The following is a 16,855-nucleotide window of genomic DNA, read 5'->3' on the forward strand; positions in this document are numbered from 1 at the left end:
GCTTGATTCGAGCTTTTCTTGAGCCAAGCTTAATTAGTTGCTCAGCTCTGATGGAAAGTCACAATGTTTTGATGATAAAAGAGAGCACCTTTGCAATATTGGATGGTCCAACAAGCATCCTTTGGATTGGAATGATAGTTGCGGTTTAGTTAAGTGGCTTCGCTTTTTCTAAAAGTTGACTTTCTTTGGCTGGTGATGTCTTGACCTTTGGAGGGCATCATGGTGTGTGGTCCAACCACTCATTTGATATCGCACGATTAATGGTTCAATTTGTCATAAAAAGCTGAGATCATGTGCTAGTAATTTAGCAACATGCGACCCTTGGACCGTTTATTATTGGTGATTTGTGTTAGAAGCAATGCAAAACTAGCAAAGCAAATCATCCTTGAAAAATAAAGGCTAGTGCCTGCAAGACTATATGTATGGGACTTGTCAACCAAGTATGTGGTTTATCACTTCTAAATATGGTTAGTTATGTGTTAATCCTTTTTGGTTAGTATCATCTTTCAAGTGTGTGTTATTTAATTGTTTGTACACTAGGGTATTGTGGTCCTATGAGTCAACATATTGAGCCTATCCTAATATTGCTTCCTTTCATTTGAACTTGAGGTTTGCCCTGCTCTTTTGATTTCATTTTTGTAAAATTTTTGAAAGAAAGGATACAAGAAGTTATATTGAGAGTGAGATATCACTCTGCTTTAAATAATAAGATGGTGAATGAAATATTTGTGTCATTTTCCACTTTACCAACCTCCGAAGTTTTAAAACTAATGCTTATCGATATTTTGACTTTTCTAGAACAATATTCATCTTGCATAGAACTTTACATATCGGATCAAATTTGCATGGTAAGCATGCTCAAGTCTTATCCAGAGATAATTATTTATTGAAAGAGGTTGTATCCTTTTCTTTCTTGTTTCTTGCTTTCTCCTGCCTGACATTTCCAACTGTTTAATATATTATCTATTTATATTGCTTTTATTAATAAAAATGATTTATTCAATATGCTAATAGCCACGAAAGAATTCTATTTTATAGGTATTGATGCATAAAGGAGATAATGGGGATACACCATGCGTTACTTCGACATACAATTGCAACTGTCAGTATAAGAGTTCGTGTAAGGCATTGGTGGATACGAGGGGCCAACACTCTTTTGCTTTCCAAAGATATCAGCAAAAAACAAATTTTACTCTTCTTTTACCGACATTATTGTCGATGTATTTGAAAGCGTCGGCGTCAAAATTTCCGACGCTTATATGCAGCGGTACATGCTCTAAAAAGCATCGAAAAAGACTATTTTTTTTGTAGTGAAGAATTGGCACCACTCTCTTACACTTCAAAGCAATTTATGCAAGGGTCAAGAGAACATGTTGCGCCTTTTTATCCATATTTCGCGACTACGAGCGATCTAACACAACACGATACGCGAAGAACATGTCCTCAAGAGAATACAAACTCTCTACTGGCTACATGTAGCACTTGTCTGATAGCAGTAGTGTGCAAATAATCTAATTTTCTTCTGCAATATGATGAATTGCATGCTCCATTCACATCCAAATTAGAAAATAGAAAGCCAATACTTCGCAATTTTCCCTCCTTCAAATAATTAAAAGAAGTACAGACACGTGAAATGGCTTAGCGGATAACCAAGCCTCCTTTTCCCCAAAATCTTGGAAGCATCTGCATGTGGTGTGTAGAAGAAAGCCATCGAGCACCACAACCTCGTTATTTATAGTACCCACCTCGTTATCTGACTGATGTTGGAGCCTTGTAATCGCACCAATCCCATTCTGCCACATCGAAAGAATAGATGAAATGCATTAATTATCTCTTCCTCATAGAATCTCTCTCCAAAAAGTTGGGATCCAAGTGGGATTGGCTCTTCATGAGTCAAGCATGGATTTGGATAATAAAATGTGGATCCCTTGAAAATTTTTCCTTATCTTCTCCTAGTAAGAAATAATCACTTTATCCTCTCATTTGCATGCACACTTTTACTCATCATTGTAACAACTATTATAACATAACAGCCATTGTTTGAAACATTGTAGGCTAAAACAACTTTCAAGCAGTCCAAGAAACTTAAAGTGCACCTACCAAGAATGATTTAAAATTAAACAATAAAAATAATTCCAGTGCCACTATCCAATTTTGGCATCCCACTCAACAAGAGCTCCAAGACTTATAACATATCAAAATAGTTTCTTAATTAATAACTCCATCTTTATTCTACTCCATTGTCCTATGTGATAGTTGAAAGTTGGTGCAATACGCGTGGAAGATAAAATGATTAAACCATTTGCTTTAGATTTCACATCAAAGTCGTGCCAATTTTTTTGATTTTTAAAGTAGAGGATACTCTCTTGATACTATATGGTTAAATATGTGAAGGTGAATCAAATTATGGCTATCATGCAATATATCAATGGTTATAATTAATACAATACATGGATGATCGTGATTGAAGCACGAAAGCTTTCCAATTTTATATATATATATATATAAATGCACAAAAGAGGAGAGGAAGTCATCACCTAGAACTAAAAGAGGAAAACGCATGCTCCGTTTCCACGTAGGATTACAATTAATTGATTCTTGCCACGTGCCCTTCGGTTCCGTCACATACACGCATAAATACGCCAAGGTCGTACGACTATAGATGTCATACGAGAATAATATATATATATATATATATATATACACGTTAAGCCTCATCCGGGTAAAATTTTCTTGTTGGAGGGAGAGCGAGCTGGCCGACCAACGACTGCTTCAGCCGTGCGAAAAGAGCGGGGAGGGAGAACAAGAAGAAGAGAGAAGACAAATAAAAAAAAGAGAAGAAAAGAAGAAGAAATTTGGGTTCTGAAATCTCCTCCGCTCTAACATCCTCTATATATGTTTGATTTTATCTTCTTTTCTCCTGCCCGAACGGATCTCATAGAGAGAGAGTCCTTGGATCTCTCTCCCTGCTAGCTTCGTTTGGGTTCCACTCCAGATCTTCCTATCCGATGATCTCCACCGCTATGGCGGCATCCGAGGTAATTGATCTCCTTCTCTTTGCCCTTGCCATTGTTTTTTCCTCTTTTTTTTTTTTTTTGGGGGGGGGGGGGGGGTGGTGCTTTTTCGTTTTCGTTTTTCCTTGTCGATTTCTTTGGATTCTGACTCGATCGGCGCTTCGAGTCGATCCAGGGAGCGGAAAGTTGACTTCTTGTGGTTCTTTGTGCGGGAGAGCTAATTTGGATGAAATTTGTGGGGTTCTTGGTGGGGTTGTTGTTTGGGGGTTGGTATCCGGTTGTTGGGAGCTGGAAGGGACGGAGTATTAGGGGGTTTTGAGAGTTTCTTGTACGCCACGCAGGATTGGAATTCGTTTTTGTTGATTTGATATTTTTCCTTCTTTTCTTGCAGTTCGGTTTGAAATTCTAGGTTTGGTTTTTGGAAATCTAACCAGAAGGGATTTTGACTTTATGAAAGAAAGTCGAAGTTTTTTTTTTTGACTTATAGTTTTAATTCGACAGTTTGGGTTGGACTTGACTTCTCAAGGGTTTTACAGGCTTTCGAGAACCTATGATAGGAAAAAGATTCATCTAGATAAAAGAGGAATTTTGAAGAAAAAAAGGTGAAAGACGTATGATTTTTGTGGGGTTATTTTCTCCTCCTCGTTGGACTAAACATAGCTGTTAATTACCTATGTTTCAGAAGGAGGTGTAACCTGCTGTAGAAGGAGAAATTATAAGGATACAAACCATTTGTTTTGTACAGTAACCTTTTTTTGCTTGTGTTTTACAAACTTTTTCCTCATGAGGTAGGTTTGAAGTTCCGCTAATTTTGATAACGTAGCTACCATACTGTGCGGGTTGATATGTGTTCTCTTTGAGCAACTTCTACTTTGTCCTTTAGAAAAAGATTAAAAATTGAATGCAGAAACCACTTTTTACTTGGCTTCCCCATAAATAAGAATGCAATTTTTCAGAGCTCTGGTAGGTGACGGGCATGTTTTCTTTTTATTTTTGCAGTAAATTTGTACTCAATCAATGGCATACACAGCATTGTGGCTACTCTGTAGGTTCTGCATAATGTTTCGTTTTTTGATATCTGATGGTTGCAGCCAAGAAGATTAGAAGGATTGGTGATGGTCAGACTGTTATGAGAAGCACGAAATGAAGATAGCTCAGGCGTGGCAGCTAGGCATTGGGAACAAATATAAAATGCCGGTGCCGCGCCATAGGCCCACCTCAAGAAGGCCTCTATGGATAATTGTTTTAATATGTTTGGTTTGCATCTCATTGATAGGGGCCTACATCTATCCACCCCAGCATTATCCAGCTTGCTACTTCTTTTCTTCTAGTGTCTGCACTCCTTTTAAGGACTGGTTTCCTGCTATGCCTACTCGGCCACTTACTGATGATGAGATGGCTTCTCGTGCTGTCAATAAAGACATCCTTTCATTGCCATCCGTTCAATCGAAGAATCCCAAAATTGCTTTCATGTTCTTGACACCGGGATCATTGCCCTTTGAAAAGCTGTGGGAGAAATTTTTCCTGGTAAGGCTCTAAATTTAACTATATAATATCTAGGTCTTTTTCCCCTGCTACAATGCTTATATTTATTATTTGTTTATGCATTTTCATATTCAATCCAGAGGGATAGGCACACCTATTACAAGCATTTCTTCAAGTTGCTTAGAATTTTATCATAAAGTGGAAGTGACATCTACTTGTTCAAATGTATGAAATGAGCAAAACAAACATAGGAAACATATTTGCAGTCTGTTAATGCTGTTGTTGTCAGAACCTATTTGACGTTCTTGGGTTATTGAATCTTCTAAATGCTCCGTTCTAGGGAAGATCTGTTAGCTTCACATCGTCCACAATCTTGGTAAAGCTGGTCAAACTCTTTATCTACCTCCTCTCTTCTATGGAATCTTAATGATGTTTGATCACTGCCAGTTCACCAAGGAAAGGCTTTCCTTGCACGATAGATCCTTCTGGGAACTAAGAAATTTTGCAATTAAAAATAAGTGCATCTATCTGCCAAGTAGTAGACAGTTAAAAAGAGGTGCATCAAGTTTACCCAAAAAAAGAAGTACATGAAAGCATTGTTATAAGGGCACTAAAATTTGTAGGTTGTATGTGAGGATTATAAGAACATTAATAATTTAAAAATCTCCAAGCATTTGTTGTTATCTTTTCTTCTTCCAACTCCTTTTGAACACTCAATTCTTCTATTGCCTCCTGTTTAAGTCTTTATTTGTGATCAATAATTTATATTCACTCTTTAGTCCCTCTAAAAGGTGCACTTCAGCTCTTCCTTCTTCAGATCCTCTTTCCCTACAGAACTTTTTTGACTTCCCCATCAACCTTGCAGGTTTTCCCTCGTTATGTCACCATCATGAATCGCACCTCTGAAAAAAGTCCAGAACTCTTTATTAGATGACCTCTTCCATTCATATATGAATGAAACCTCATGTTTAAATGCTGGAAAATTGGTGTATAGTCTGAAGGAGGTACCTTGAAGGACCGGTTCATGCCTGGAATTGGTGAATCTAGTAGAAGAAATTAGAAACTTATCCAATTTGCACAGTGTAGGATTTTTTTTAAAAAAAATTTAGATCACAAAATCCATTCTTCCAGTGAAGATCCTAGAGCTGTCATTTTTCTCTGCAAACTTGGAAAAAACCTCAAGGGCTCTCTCTTGTACCTCATCTCCTACAAAAATCTGATCATACACTAGTGAAAATTTCAAAAAACGAGCTTCACTCTTTCATGCACAATAGATCTTTTTGCGAAAGGAAGAAAAGGGTTATGGGGTTGTTCATCTAAATATCTTGTCATCTGTTACATAAAATAGTAATATGGAGGATAATCTATAAATGATAACAGAATCAAAAGTTCTCTATGCCGAAAACTATCTACTACAGGCAGCATAAGAGACAGTGTCTTAATCCAGACCAGGTCATTGCTGTATAGGTGTCTGATTTAGGTGTAACAAGGATTGTGAACATGCAAGAGAGTTATGAATTGGTTGACGCTAGTAAGCTATGCAGTTGTATATGATGACTATTTGGAACAGTAATAATTGCAATTACAGTAGTCAGTATAAAAATAACTGAAAGAATATCTACCAATAATACAATTTGTAACTGGATGTTTTCTTTTGTGTATTTACATATTGTACATTCTGTTTTCCAGGGACATGAGGGGAGATTCTCCATCTATGTACATGCATCAAGGGAAAATCCAGAACATGCGAGTCCCTTATTTATTGGCCGAGAGATTCGAAGTGAAAAGGTGCTTCAACCCTCTATTTTCTGAGATTCTTGTGTCCCTTCCTCCTCCTTTTTTCACCTATACACATGAATTGTACACATACAAACATGAGGGGAAGGAAAGGCTATCTCTCTGTCTCCAGAAATTCATATCTAACATGTAAGAGAAAAAAGGTTAACATGGATATCATTTGTCGCTTGTATCATATATGAACCATGAATGGTTTTTCGGTTGTTTATGTCATCATGTTTATGCATTTGAGTAAGACGTTAACAAATTCCACTAATGATTAAGAAATCATTTTGCAGTTTGATGTGCAACATAAGGTGTTTGATAGTAGACTGCAGTGAAAAATCTATACTTATATTTAGGTATTATAATCATATGCTTTATGATTCATATTGTAGCCTGAACTGTAAAAGTGAAAAAACTAGCAATACAAGTGCAATGTCTCAGCTAGCACGTTTCTCTGTTAATGTTTCTAAATTTTTGTACTTTATCATGGTATCCAAGTGGATAAATATAGATAGCATGATATTGTGCAACTTTAAGCATGAAGATAAGGCGGTATTTCACTTGCATATACTTATATTCCTTTTTGAGGTATAAATTTGCTACATACCAAATTCTATCTTAGCATTGAAATTTATTTTATGTGCTCCTCTTATTGTTTTTCATCTAGAACTCTTGTTTTCACTTCTTAAACAGCCATCTGTTCCCTCTGAATTTCATTTTTTCTCTTTGATCTTTCGTTAATCCTTCTATATTTTCTTCCTGTCATTTTTACTCTTGCCATCTTCTTATTCTTGTTTCCCACTCTCTTTTAGTTTTGCTGCTGATCCATGGTAGAACAATTTAAGAAGATGCATGTCAATATGATTAGCTAGCGTTATATTAATAAGTCACCTAATGTGTTGGCTAATAATTTTAATGTATCCTAACTATCTAGATCATGTTAATAATATCTGCTTTTGGCTGAGGCATTAGTATAATATGAGTGGCCTTGTCTTAGTAGGCCCTTGTGAAGACATCGCTAGCTGTTTGACGGACTAGATGGAAGGAAATAATGAAGTGCCGGGGTAGTAGTTACTAGTTCCAGTGAAAAATAGTTGTTGATCTTAATATTCTCATTAGGAGAATGGAATGTTATGGAAAACATCGATTTGATACAATCGATTTGAATAAAACTTTAATTATCACAATTAAATTTTATGTTATGAATATGGTGCCCCAAATTAGATGTTTTTTATGATTGCATGGGCCATCTCATGTTACTGAGCATTGACACTAGAGAGAGTCAGAGATAATATTTCACCTTTTCCCCTTTGAGTAGATGATACTCTGAGAAAGATGCATATCTAGTGTTGTGATGTTAATCTATAGGATCACTAATAGAATTATTTAAGACTAAAACTCCAAAAGCTTTAGTAAGGGGGTGTTATGGAAGAGGAGGGAGTTGGTAGATCCTCTTGAGATATTATATATGCAGAAACCGCATGATGGATGCAGACGGGTTGGCTTGCCAAATGAGCAACATATCCTTTGCCAAGACGAGATACGATATTGTAGATTAGGCCATCCAAAATTAAGGATATCGAGTGGAATCAGGGAGGGTTCATTTTCGGTTGACCATGGCTTTAAGTAAAATTGCATTGGGCATCATTAGTTTGTTTAGCAGCAAAAAAACGTGATGAGTCAAAATCAAAGTCATAATTCCTTCTTAACAATAGTTATGCTTGAGGGTGGGAAAAAATAACAATATCTAGGAAGTAGCAACCTGACTCGTCAATATCCTAGAGGACAATAAGGTTTTAAATACTGGTGGGATGGCAAAATGTCTCACCATCTCGAGTGTTGGGATGGGGCATCGTTGCGAGACAAGTTGGGAAATGGATTGGGATGGGATGGGACATCCACCATCCAGAGTGTCGGTACATGGGGCATCCATTCCATGAAAAAAGCAGGATGGCCCCATTCTACGATATTTAGAACCTTGAGGACAGACAATTATCGGAATTGACAATAATTGACGAAGGGGCATCCATTGGGATTCTGAGGAGTCTGCAGTAATTTGGCAATAATGGGCTTCAGTGCAAAAGTAGAAGAGGCTGAGAAGAGCTCTATGAGGGCAACAGAGAAAAACAACACTAGAGGGCCCATGGATATGGACTTCCTTAAGGAGTTAGGTCTAATCAGGTCTTCCTGTCAGGCTTTTGTGGTTTCAAAAATCTGCTTTCTTCGATTTAACAAAGTGAAAATAATTATAAATCATGAATTGGAGGACCCTAATTTTCTTTGTTGAGATTTTGAACTACACAAACATTTATGATTCAAATGTTGAATTCATATAAATTGATTCAACTACTAGATGTAGCTTTCATTTTAACTAAAATGGTTGTTTCATCAATTAATAGATTGAATTATTTAATAATTAATTTTGAACATTATTTTTTTCTTATTTAGAACTAATGTTGGAATAAGCACTTGTACATATAGGTGGTGTGGGGGAAGATTTCTATGGTTGATGCAGAGAAGAGATTATTGGCAAATGCACTCCAGGACACTGAAAATCAGCATTTTGTTTTGCTTTCTGACAGGTGATTGAATAAATTCTTGAGTGTTGAGATTCTTTTTTTCATGCATTTATCAAAACATTAAGTACTCATTTTTCTTATATGACAGTTGTGTTCCACTACATAATTTTGATTACGTGTATAATTATCTGATGGGAACAAACATCAGCTTTATTGACTGGTAAGACCATTTGCAATTTAACCTATTTTAATTTCATTCAGTGGTGTGTTTTGGATGCTGTTTACCGAAATTCAGAAAATTTCTCCAATGAATTCATGATGACAACTCTACTAAACACTTCTGTAGCTTTACCACATCAATAGATAATTCTTCCTATTGAAAAATCTTAACCTGGTTATTTAGAATGGTGATCTCCAATTCTTCTTGTTGAAAATTGTTTCCCACTGTCAGCTTTCAGGATCCTGGTCCACATGGAAATGGAAGGTTCTCGGAGTATATGTTGCCTGAGGTTGAAGAAAGGGACTTTAGAAAGGGTGCACAGGTAAACTTAATTCATTTTTGGTCATAGAGATGTTATTCACTGAAAATGGAAGATCAATGTGCCCAAATGACTTAAAGATGCAACAAGATGACAAACTAATCACCTGACCAAGCAGAGGGACATAAACAAAAAAAAAATAATCTATAAGCATGTCCAATTCTGAAGCCGACCAATGACACAACTTCTGTTAATATATCCATTTTCCACTGTCTAATGAGTGTAATTTTTGTGAGGTTTCTATATTTGATTAATGAAAATGAACCCATTGATGCATCTTATATGATCTGCCATGAATGTTGTAGTATCTAAGGAAATGTCAAAGTAGAATGAGATACTGATTATTGAGTTGACCAAGATTATGCAAATTGCAATGATGCAAGCATAGAAAATTAGCTCCTGAGATAAAAATGTTACTCAAAATAAATTGTTGCTTGATTCATTTCATATGAAGAACTTGTTGTTGCATTTTAGCTAGGTTATCATGATGCTGACAACAGGTTTCCAAAAGAGATTATAACTTATATAAACAGTTTTGTCATGGTGTAAGCCATCCACTCTTTGGATGTTGTTTCCCATTGCCTCATAACTCAAGTACAATGTTGGATCCATGGCAAGCCTCATATGTAAGTTCTGTTGTGCAGCGTGCCTCTTCCCACTTAGTTTATATTCATTAAACTGCTTATTGGCATATATGCGCTATTACTTACACATGCTTAGGTTTGTAAGTATTTGTGTGTATATATTCCAAATATAACTTAACTCAAGTCAGGCTGTGTATTATCCTACTATATTCCAAATATTTGTATCTGCTAAGTCAGCCAAACTACTAGATTTTTGTCAAAAGAAAATGTCTGGGAAGAAAATTATTGCAGCTACCTTAAACATTGACGACATATTTGCAAGTACATGAGCTAGCTCTATATTGTATATGTAAACAATCCACTTTTTACATCTATTCTCAGTTTGGAAGTGTTTCATGCCATCCTCTCTTAAGGCTTTTTTTTTTTTTTGGCACTCCTGAGTTACTAGCCAACTTCTATCTGTTAGTGGACTATTGCATGATAAGATCTTATGAGAGTCTAATTTGTCTGGCAGTAATTAAGCTGACATGTTCAAAAGAAAAGGGAAACCTAGCACCTGGTCCTTTGTTTGAGTTCCATTTTATGCTTGGTCCTTGCTTATTCTATGTTTAGTCCCTTGCCAAGATGATGAATAATCTTGGCTTCATGGGCCATATAGAAGATAACGTTTAGCAGAAACTCTTGTAGTGGTGTTTTTATTTTTGGGATTTGGGTAGTTTTTATGAGGAGATTTGCTATTATTGAAAGATGTAAACCTTTACGCTTGGCACTTAGTATATTTCCTTAGGCAAGATGATTGGTAATATCTGAAGTCACCAGTTGCAGCCTTGGTTATTGGTCCTGGTGGAGATGGGAAGTGGAATGTTCGAGAGTATCTCATATCTGCTTGCATGGAAGCTGATCCTATCCTTGTTAGCCAATAGCATATCATGTGGAGCATAATATTTCTTCATTTTGTAGTGAAAGGTGACCACATAATGCTGCCTTCCACTTTAAGAAGTGCTTTCTGAGAGCATTAGAAGATTGAAGTAGACTTTGGGATGAGCTTGATCAAGGGTTCAATCTATTTGACAAGGATGACCCTTCATGTGACATAAGGTTAAGATGCTTGAGCATCTTATTAGACATTTAAGTTCACTTGCTAAGGGTTACTAATTTAGTTTATTTTTGTTTTTCCAGTGGTACTGATGTTTTATATACAACAAAAAGTTCATATCGGTAACTTATGCTATTTGTTGCCATGATGAATGATGCCACAAATGGCCAAAACAACGCACTGTATGTTTAATAATTATGGTGTCTGTTAGGGACCTAGGATCATGAGAATGTCAATTTTCTCTGCTTTGTGTTGTCTGCCCCCCTCTCTTCAACAATGCTAGAATCTTATCAGTTGACTGGTAGGAGATCCATTTTGTTTGGGCATGTAAAACTTCTTTATAGCATTTTTTTTTTACCAATTGTGCTTTACTATCTTAATCAATAAACGTTGTCCTATTTAGACATCTTTGAAATTTTATTCTTTTGTTTTGAAAGAAGTTGCTTTGTTTCCCTAGCAGATGGAGGTTGGTGTCAAGCTTTCTGAAGATTATGTAATGCTAACATTAGTTTGCTCTGGGGCAGTGGTTTCCTAGTTGATACACTGTGGTTGAGTTATATATATACATATTTATATATATAGTCAAAAGGAGCTAAGACCCTCTATACATGTCTCTCATAAGTCCAACCTAAAACATCAGACATAACACAATCTAAGACATATTTACTGAAAGAATCAGTCCTGACTGTGAACCCACCATTAGCAGATCCGTATTTTACAAACCAAGTGATTGTGGTTTACTTCACAATGAACTTTTCTTGGTTGTTGCCTCAGAAATTCATTCTTTCGTCGGAGAATTGTAGTAGTTGTATGCTCAAAGAACACAAGAAAATTAATGAGTAGAAGAAAGAAGAAACATGGGACAGCAATATCCAGAAACTAACAATACACCCAGAAAAGAGAATGCATTATAATCAAGTTACGCACCCTCAAGATGCTGGTGCAGCTATCAGCAAGTTTCATATCCTGTTGAATGTGTCTCTGTTAGGCTGAAAGTACTCTTATTAATTTCTCTTTGTACCGTATCTTGCTTATGCTTACATTACTTTTATCAGTAATATTTTTTAAATATAGAATTATCCTTTTTCTGATGAAGAAAAAAATGTCAAATTGCTTATGTAGGATCTTTTATCTATGGTATTGGTCTGACACATGTTGAGTCTTACGTGTATTGCAGTGGTTCTCAGTCAAGCGGCAGCATGCTTTGTTAATTGTAGCAGACAGCCTTTACTACACAAAATTCAAGCTTTATTGCAGGGTAAACATATGCATAAATTTTCTTCTTTAGTTTGTCATATGTCGAATAGTCCAGCCAAATGCCAATGTGGTTAGGAGAAGCAGATCATCCATTAATAACAGAAAATTGATTTTGCACTGGTATGACCATATGATAACTGGGCCTATCAGATTAGAGATATCACTCATAACAAAAAAATCCACTTAGATCTTGTTTCTGACTAGGATCTTTAAGTTCACTCAAATTTAGCAACAAGTGCATAATTCCTCTAGGAGCATATGAGACAAACATTATTTTGTGCACTCTTCATTTATATGGAAAGCTTTTTTCCATCAATATTCAAACTTCGGAGAGCTATTTTATTACTTCTAAGTGAGTACTATTTTTGTAAAAAAAAAAATCTATTAAAAATTCATAATGGATTCGAAAAATAATGTGTGTTTATATGGTATAATTTACTCATGACATTGTTGATAAAAAGCTGGTCAGAATTGTCCAATTCTCTTGGCCTCCCCATAGGATGGTAGTTACAATAAATCATGACTTCCCATCAGATGCTGCTTGACAAATCAAGGATTAATTGAGATTTTCCCCCCTAATTCATGCATGTACGGAAAGGCCAGTCTTTTTGCAGATTCTCCTGCAAGAGATGATGTTAGTATATATGTGCCTTTTTGCCGCCGCCAAGTTGCCTTAAATAGCATGATTGGTTGGAGCTCGGCTGTAATTGCCATTTAATCTCATTCTTTTCTTCAATTTCTGACAATTATGGAAAGCAAAAAGGTTTAGAAAAATTCATGACTTTGTATATAACTGCAGCAGCTTGTTTGTAGAGCATGAAATACTTTGATAGAATCTGTTAAATTTATATCATGTTCCTTTGGTCACCATTAGGACATCTGCACCCTCGGGACCATGACTACCTTATTCAAGGCCCTGTGGTTCTTCCTGCATCTTTGCCTCTGGAAATGTTTTGACGGATCGTTGTTTAATGAAAGTGTACTGACATTATATATATTTTGTTTTTGACAGCCAAATATGGACGGACGCAATTGCTATGCTGATGAACATTACCTGCCAACCCTATTCAATGTCAGCACATAACAACATTTGCAATGTGGGCTTTGCTAATTTCCTTTTGTGAAAATAGTTTAATTTTGTGGCTAAATACATGAACTTATTTGTGCATTCTTAGATGGTTGATCCTTCTGGAATTGCCAATTGGTCAGTGACACATGTAGATTGGTCCGAAGGAAAGTGGCACCCAAAAGCATATCGGGCTCGAGATGTTACTTATGAACTCCTGAAGAATATAACAGTATGTCTTTCCCTCACATGATGTTTCCCATTTTATCATAGGTTCAACCTAATTTGAGGTTCATGGATTTTAATTTCATTTTTATGATTTGGATGCAATTGCAGTCTATTGATGAGAGTTATCATGTTACAAGTGACGAGAAGGTAATGTTAGCAGATTTTGTTTCCTATATGCTTTCCTCATCCTTCTATTTTAAGTAGCAAGTAATTCTTTTCCTGCTCCAAAGGGTCTATATAGTTTATGGTGTTACTTATATCATGGAAAGTTGGAAACTGTGGATATTTGATTAGGTAAATGATGCATATACGTTCATGTGTACGTATGCTGAGATATCATGTGTACACTGCAATTCAAACTTTACATGGGCATTCAAAATTTTCTCTCTCATTCTTGGATGGTAAATTGTGTCCTCATGCCCTGATGGACAGGAATTTTATCATCACCATTTTAATGGTCCGAAATAGATAGATTCTTGATAATTGAAATGTAGTTTTACAACATTCACATTTGAGGTACATGTGGATCCTCTTGTATTGATGTGATTAAATCAGGACCATCAAGCCTTGATCCTATAAATCGCTATTGACCTTCTAAATCCCAATTTTAGTAATCATACTTATTAAGGGATAATCGTCATTGTATTCTTTTCCAAATTCTCGCAATTTCCATCTATTAAGATTTAGTCTCCTGTTCAGCATTCTAGATTCTTGGACATAGATTTGTAAGTCTCTCCTTCTTAGGGGCTTCTTTTCTGCAAATATCTATCACCTTGATCAATTTTCGTTGACTTTGTCCTCAAATCATGGCAACTCCTACACCTTCTATAACATATCTTTTTTACACTCTGTTCTCGATACTTTCTCCTTGCATCTGTCTCATAATTCTTGTTTCTGCCATGGTCATCTTGTTTTCTTGAACCCCCTCCATCGTCTAATCTTCAGAACCATAAAATGTTTTGAAATGTATTCATTTCTTTCATATTGTTGTGAATACAAACTATAATGTATTTTCATTACTGGATATGGTAAGGAATTTTTTATATTGTCTTTTACCGGATGCAGTGAGGAGTTTTTTTCATTGTTCTGAATGAAGAAGTTTGATTTTACTAGAAAGCAAAATATAAATTCTGCAAACTAACTCTCAGAATAATTTTGTCTTTTATTCTTTACTTCCGCCAAACATTGGATTATGCCAGAACACAGATAAGAAACATCGAGTAATGCTCTGAAACAGTGGTTATGTCACATAAATGATCTTGACTTAGTTCATACACATTGCCTACATTGACGGATCTAGTTTATGTCAAGACATCTTGTTCCATTGGTTAGCTATGTTCCCTTTGACTTAGTTCATGCTAAATCTTTAACTGGTCATAAGTGATTGCTCATTATGTATTGTCTTCAATTTTTAGTCAAAGGTGGTGAATCCTCCTTACTAACAAAGGTAAACAGGTTGGAAACAGTCTACAACCTCAAATCTTGACAGAAACTGAGAACAATCCAGGGAAGTCAGAGAACAAAAATGGTTCCCATGTTACAACAACCGCACCCTACCACCCCAAAAGCATCCAGAAACAGCACGGTAACAAAACCAAGCTAACAAAAGATGCATCCAGGCACCAAAACCAATAGACAAGGGAAGAAGGATTAGTTATTTGTTATATTGTGAAACAAATTGGAACTCATAAATTTGAGTGATGTTGGAAACACGTGTGCATAATATACACATTAGAGTCACATATTGGTCATTGAGAGGCATGGCTACAGAATGCATAAATCATATTTGACATTGCACTCAATATCCGTACCATTTCTAAGCAATGTAGATTTTCTACTTGGGTAGCCTTTTAACATTGTACCATTTCTTGCAAAGTTGCTGAAGAGGGATTGGTAACGACAGCAGTATCACCCCTTGCAGTGGAAGCATCATTATGATTGGTGCAACATAGCTTCTGAATCAATCTTACTGCAATTTCATCTCCACATGTTTGACCTACAATTCCCCTTTGCATCACCTCAGAGAGGTGCCAACCAGCTGAGCTATCCAAATCAGTTAATATATACGTACTTTGGACGAACTAAAAGACATAATGCATTCTTGAACAAATCATGCATGTAAAAATCTGCGAAGTTTGATAAGTGCAATTTTTGTCCTTTTTATGCAAAGCTGACAATCTTTTATTTTCCTTCTCTTTTCTTGCAGAAAGTGAAAACGTGGACACCTTGTTTGTGGAATGGGGAGAAAAGACCATGTTATTTATTTGCTAGGAAATTTTATCCGGAAGCTCTTGATAATCTGATGCATTTATTCTCCAACTATACAGCTATCTGAGTTATCCACATGCTTATCAACCATTCTTTGGTGATGCAAGCATCTGCTTCTGATCTCTGCTGCTCACCCTTTAGCCATTATTTTTTATAGTGATCCTGTAAATTGAGAAACCACAAGAAGCTCTCCCAATGCATTCTGGTTCTGGTTCTCGATATATGGGAGAAGTTTTTTGGGTTAATTTAGATTCCTGTGTCTCCAAGTAGTGCTAAGGTGGCTGTCTCTAAATTGGTACGCTATGCCATCTCTCAGGTAGTCTGTTCTTGTATTTTCTTGCTTTGTTTTGTTTTGTTTTCTTTTTTGGTTCACTTATTTATTAATGATTCTGCCTTTTGAACAGCAATTTTTGTCTATTTAACTGTTGTAAGATGATCCATTTTTGGTCGAGATGAAGAAAGCCTATAAATTACATTTCTTCTTGTAAGCATCGCATCTCAAATTTATTGGCTACAAAGGAAACATAAATTGGGACCCTATGGTTTATATACCGGCGGAAAGTGAAATTGCTGGATCATGGTTTGCCGTATTGGCTTGAATCGGATGGTACGGGGCATACCATAATAGCTCAATATCCGTACCTAATACGGGTGGCATACCGATATTTGATATACCGAAAAGATTCTGTATTGTACTGACATAATGATAGTATGGCATCGGTATGGAGTCCAGTACTAAGATGACAGATTTAGTTGGATGGTAGATGTGTTCAAATCTTTGTGAGGCTCGGATAAAAACAATGAGGAGAAAGTGCGGCCATAACTAGAAAAAAAAGCTTTGGAAGCTTTGGAGAATTTACGGTTCAAATATTTGGAAAGTTAGGAGTTAATAATTAAATAGAGAGAATTTTGCACCTTTTGGATCATTTTATTAACAGATTGGGAAAAATATAATTTTCTATTTCAAAATAGATTGTTTTTTCAGATGGTTTTAGACCTAAGTTTGTGAAAAACACT

General features: G+C 36.0%; 1 protein-coding gene across 2 annotated transcripts; it reads left to right on the forward strand.

The window, feature by feature from the left end:
* Nucleotides 1–2,700: 2,700 nt before the first annotated feature.
* On the forward strand, nt 2,701–16,326 carry LOC103707053 (glycosyltransferase BC10-like). Of its 2 annotated transcripts, none has more exons than XM_008791401.4 (11): nt 2,701–3,038; nt 4,106–4,541; nt 6,189–6,287; nt 8,763–8,863; nt 8,949–9,020; nt 9,252–9,342; nt 12,197–12,277; nt 13,289–13,348; nt 13,452–13,574; nt 13,679–13,717; nt 15,777–16,326. In XM_008791401.4, the coding sequence occupies exons 2-11, from the start codon at nt 4,158–4,160 to the stop codon at nt 15,903–15,905; spliced, it is 1,179 nt and encodes a 392-aa protein (XP_008789623.1). In that variant the 5' UTR covers nt 2,701–3,038; nt 4,106–4,157; the 3' UTR covers nt 15,906–16,326. The 2 variants fall into 2 exon arrangements, with proteins under 2 accessions (XP_008789623.1, XP_026660432.1); XM_026804631.2 differs by having other exon boundaries at nt 2,721–3,038; nt 4,014–4,541.
* Nucleotides 16,327–16,855: the final 529 nt, after the last annotated feature.

Source organism: Phoenix dactylifera, chromosome 7, assembly GCF_009389715.1.
Source record: "Phoenix dactylifera cultivar Barhee BC4 chromosome 7, palm_55x_up_171113_PBpolish2nd_filt_p, whole genome shotgun sequence".
NCBI lineage: Eukaryota > Viridiplantae > Streptophyta > Magnoliopsida > Arecales > Arecaceae > Phoenix > Phoenix dactylifera.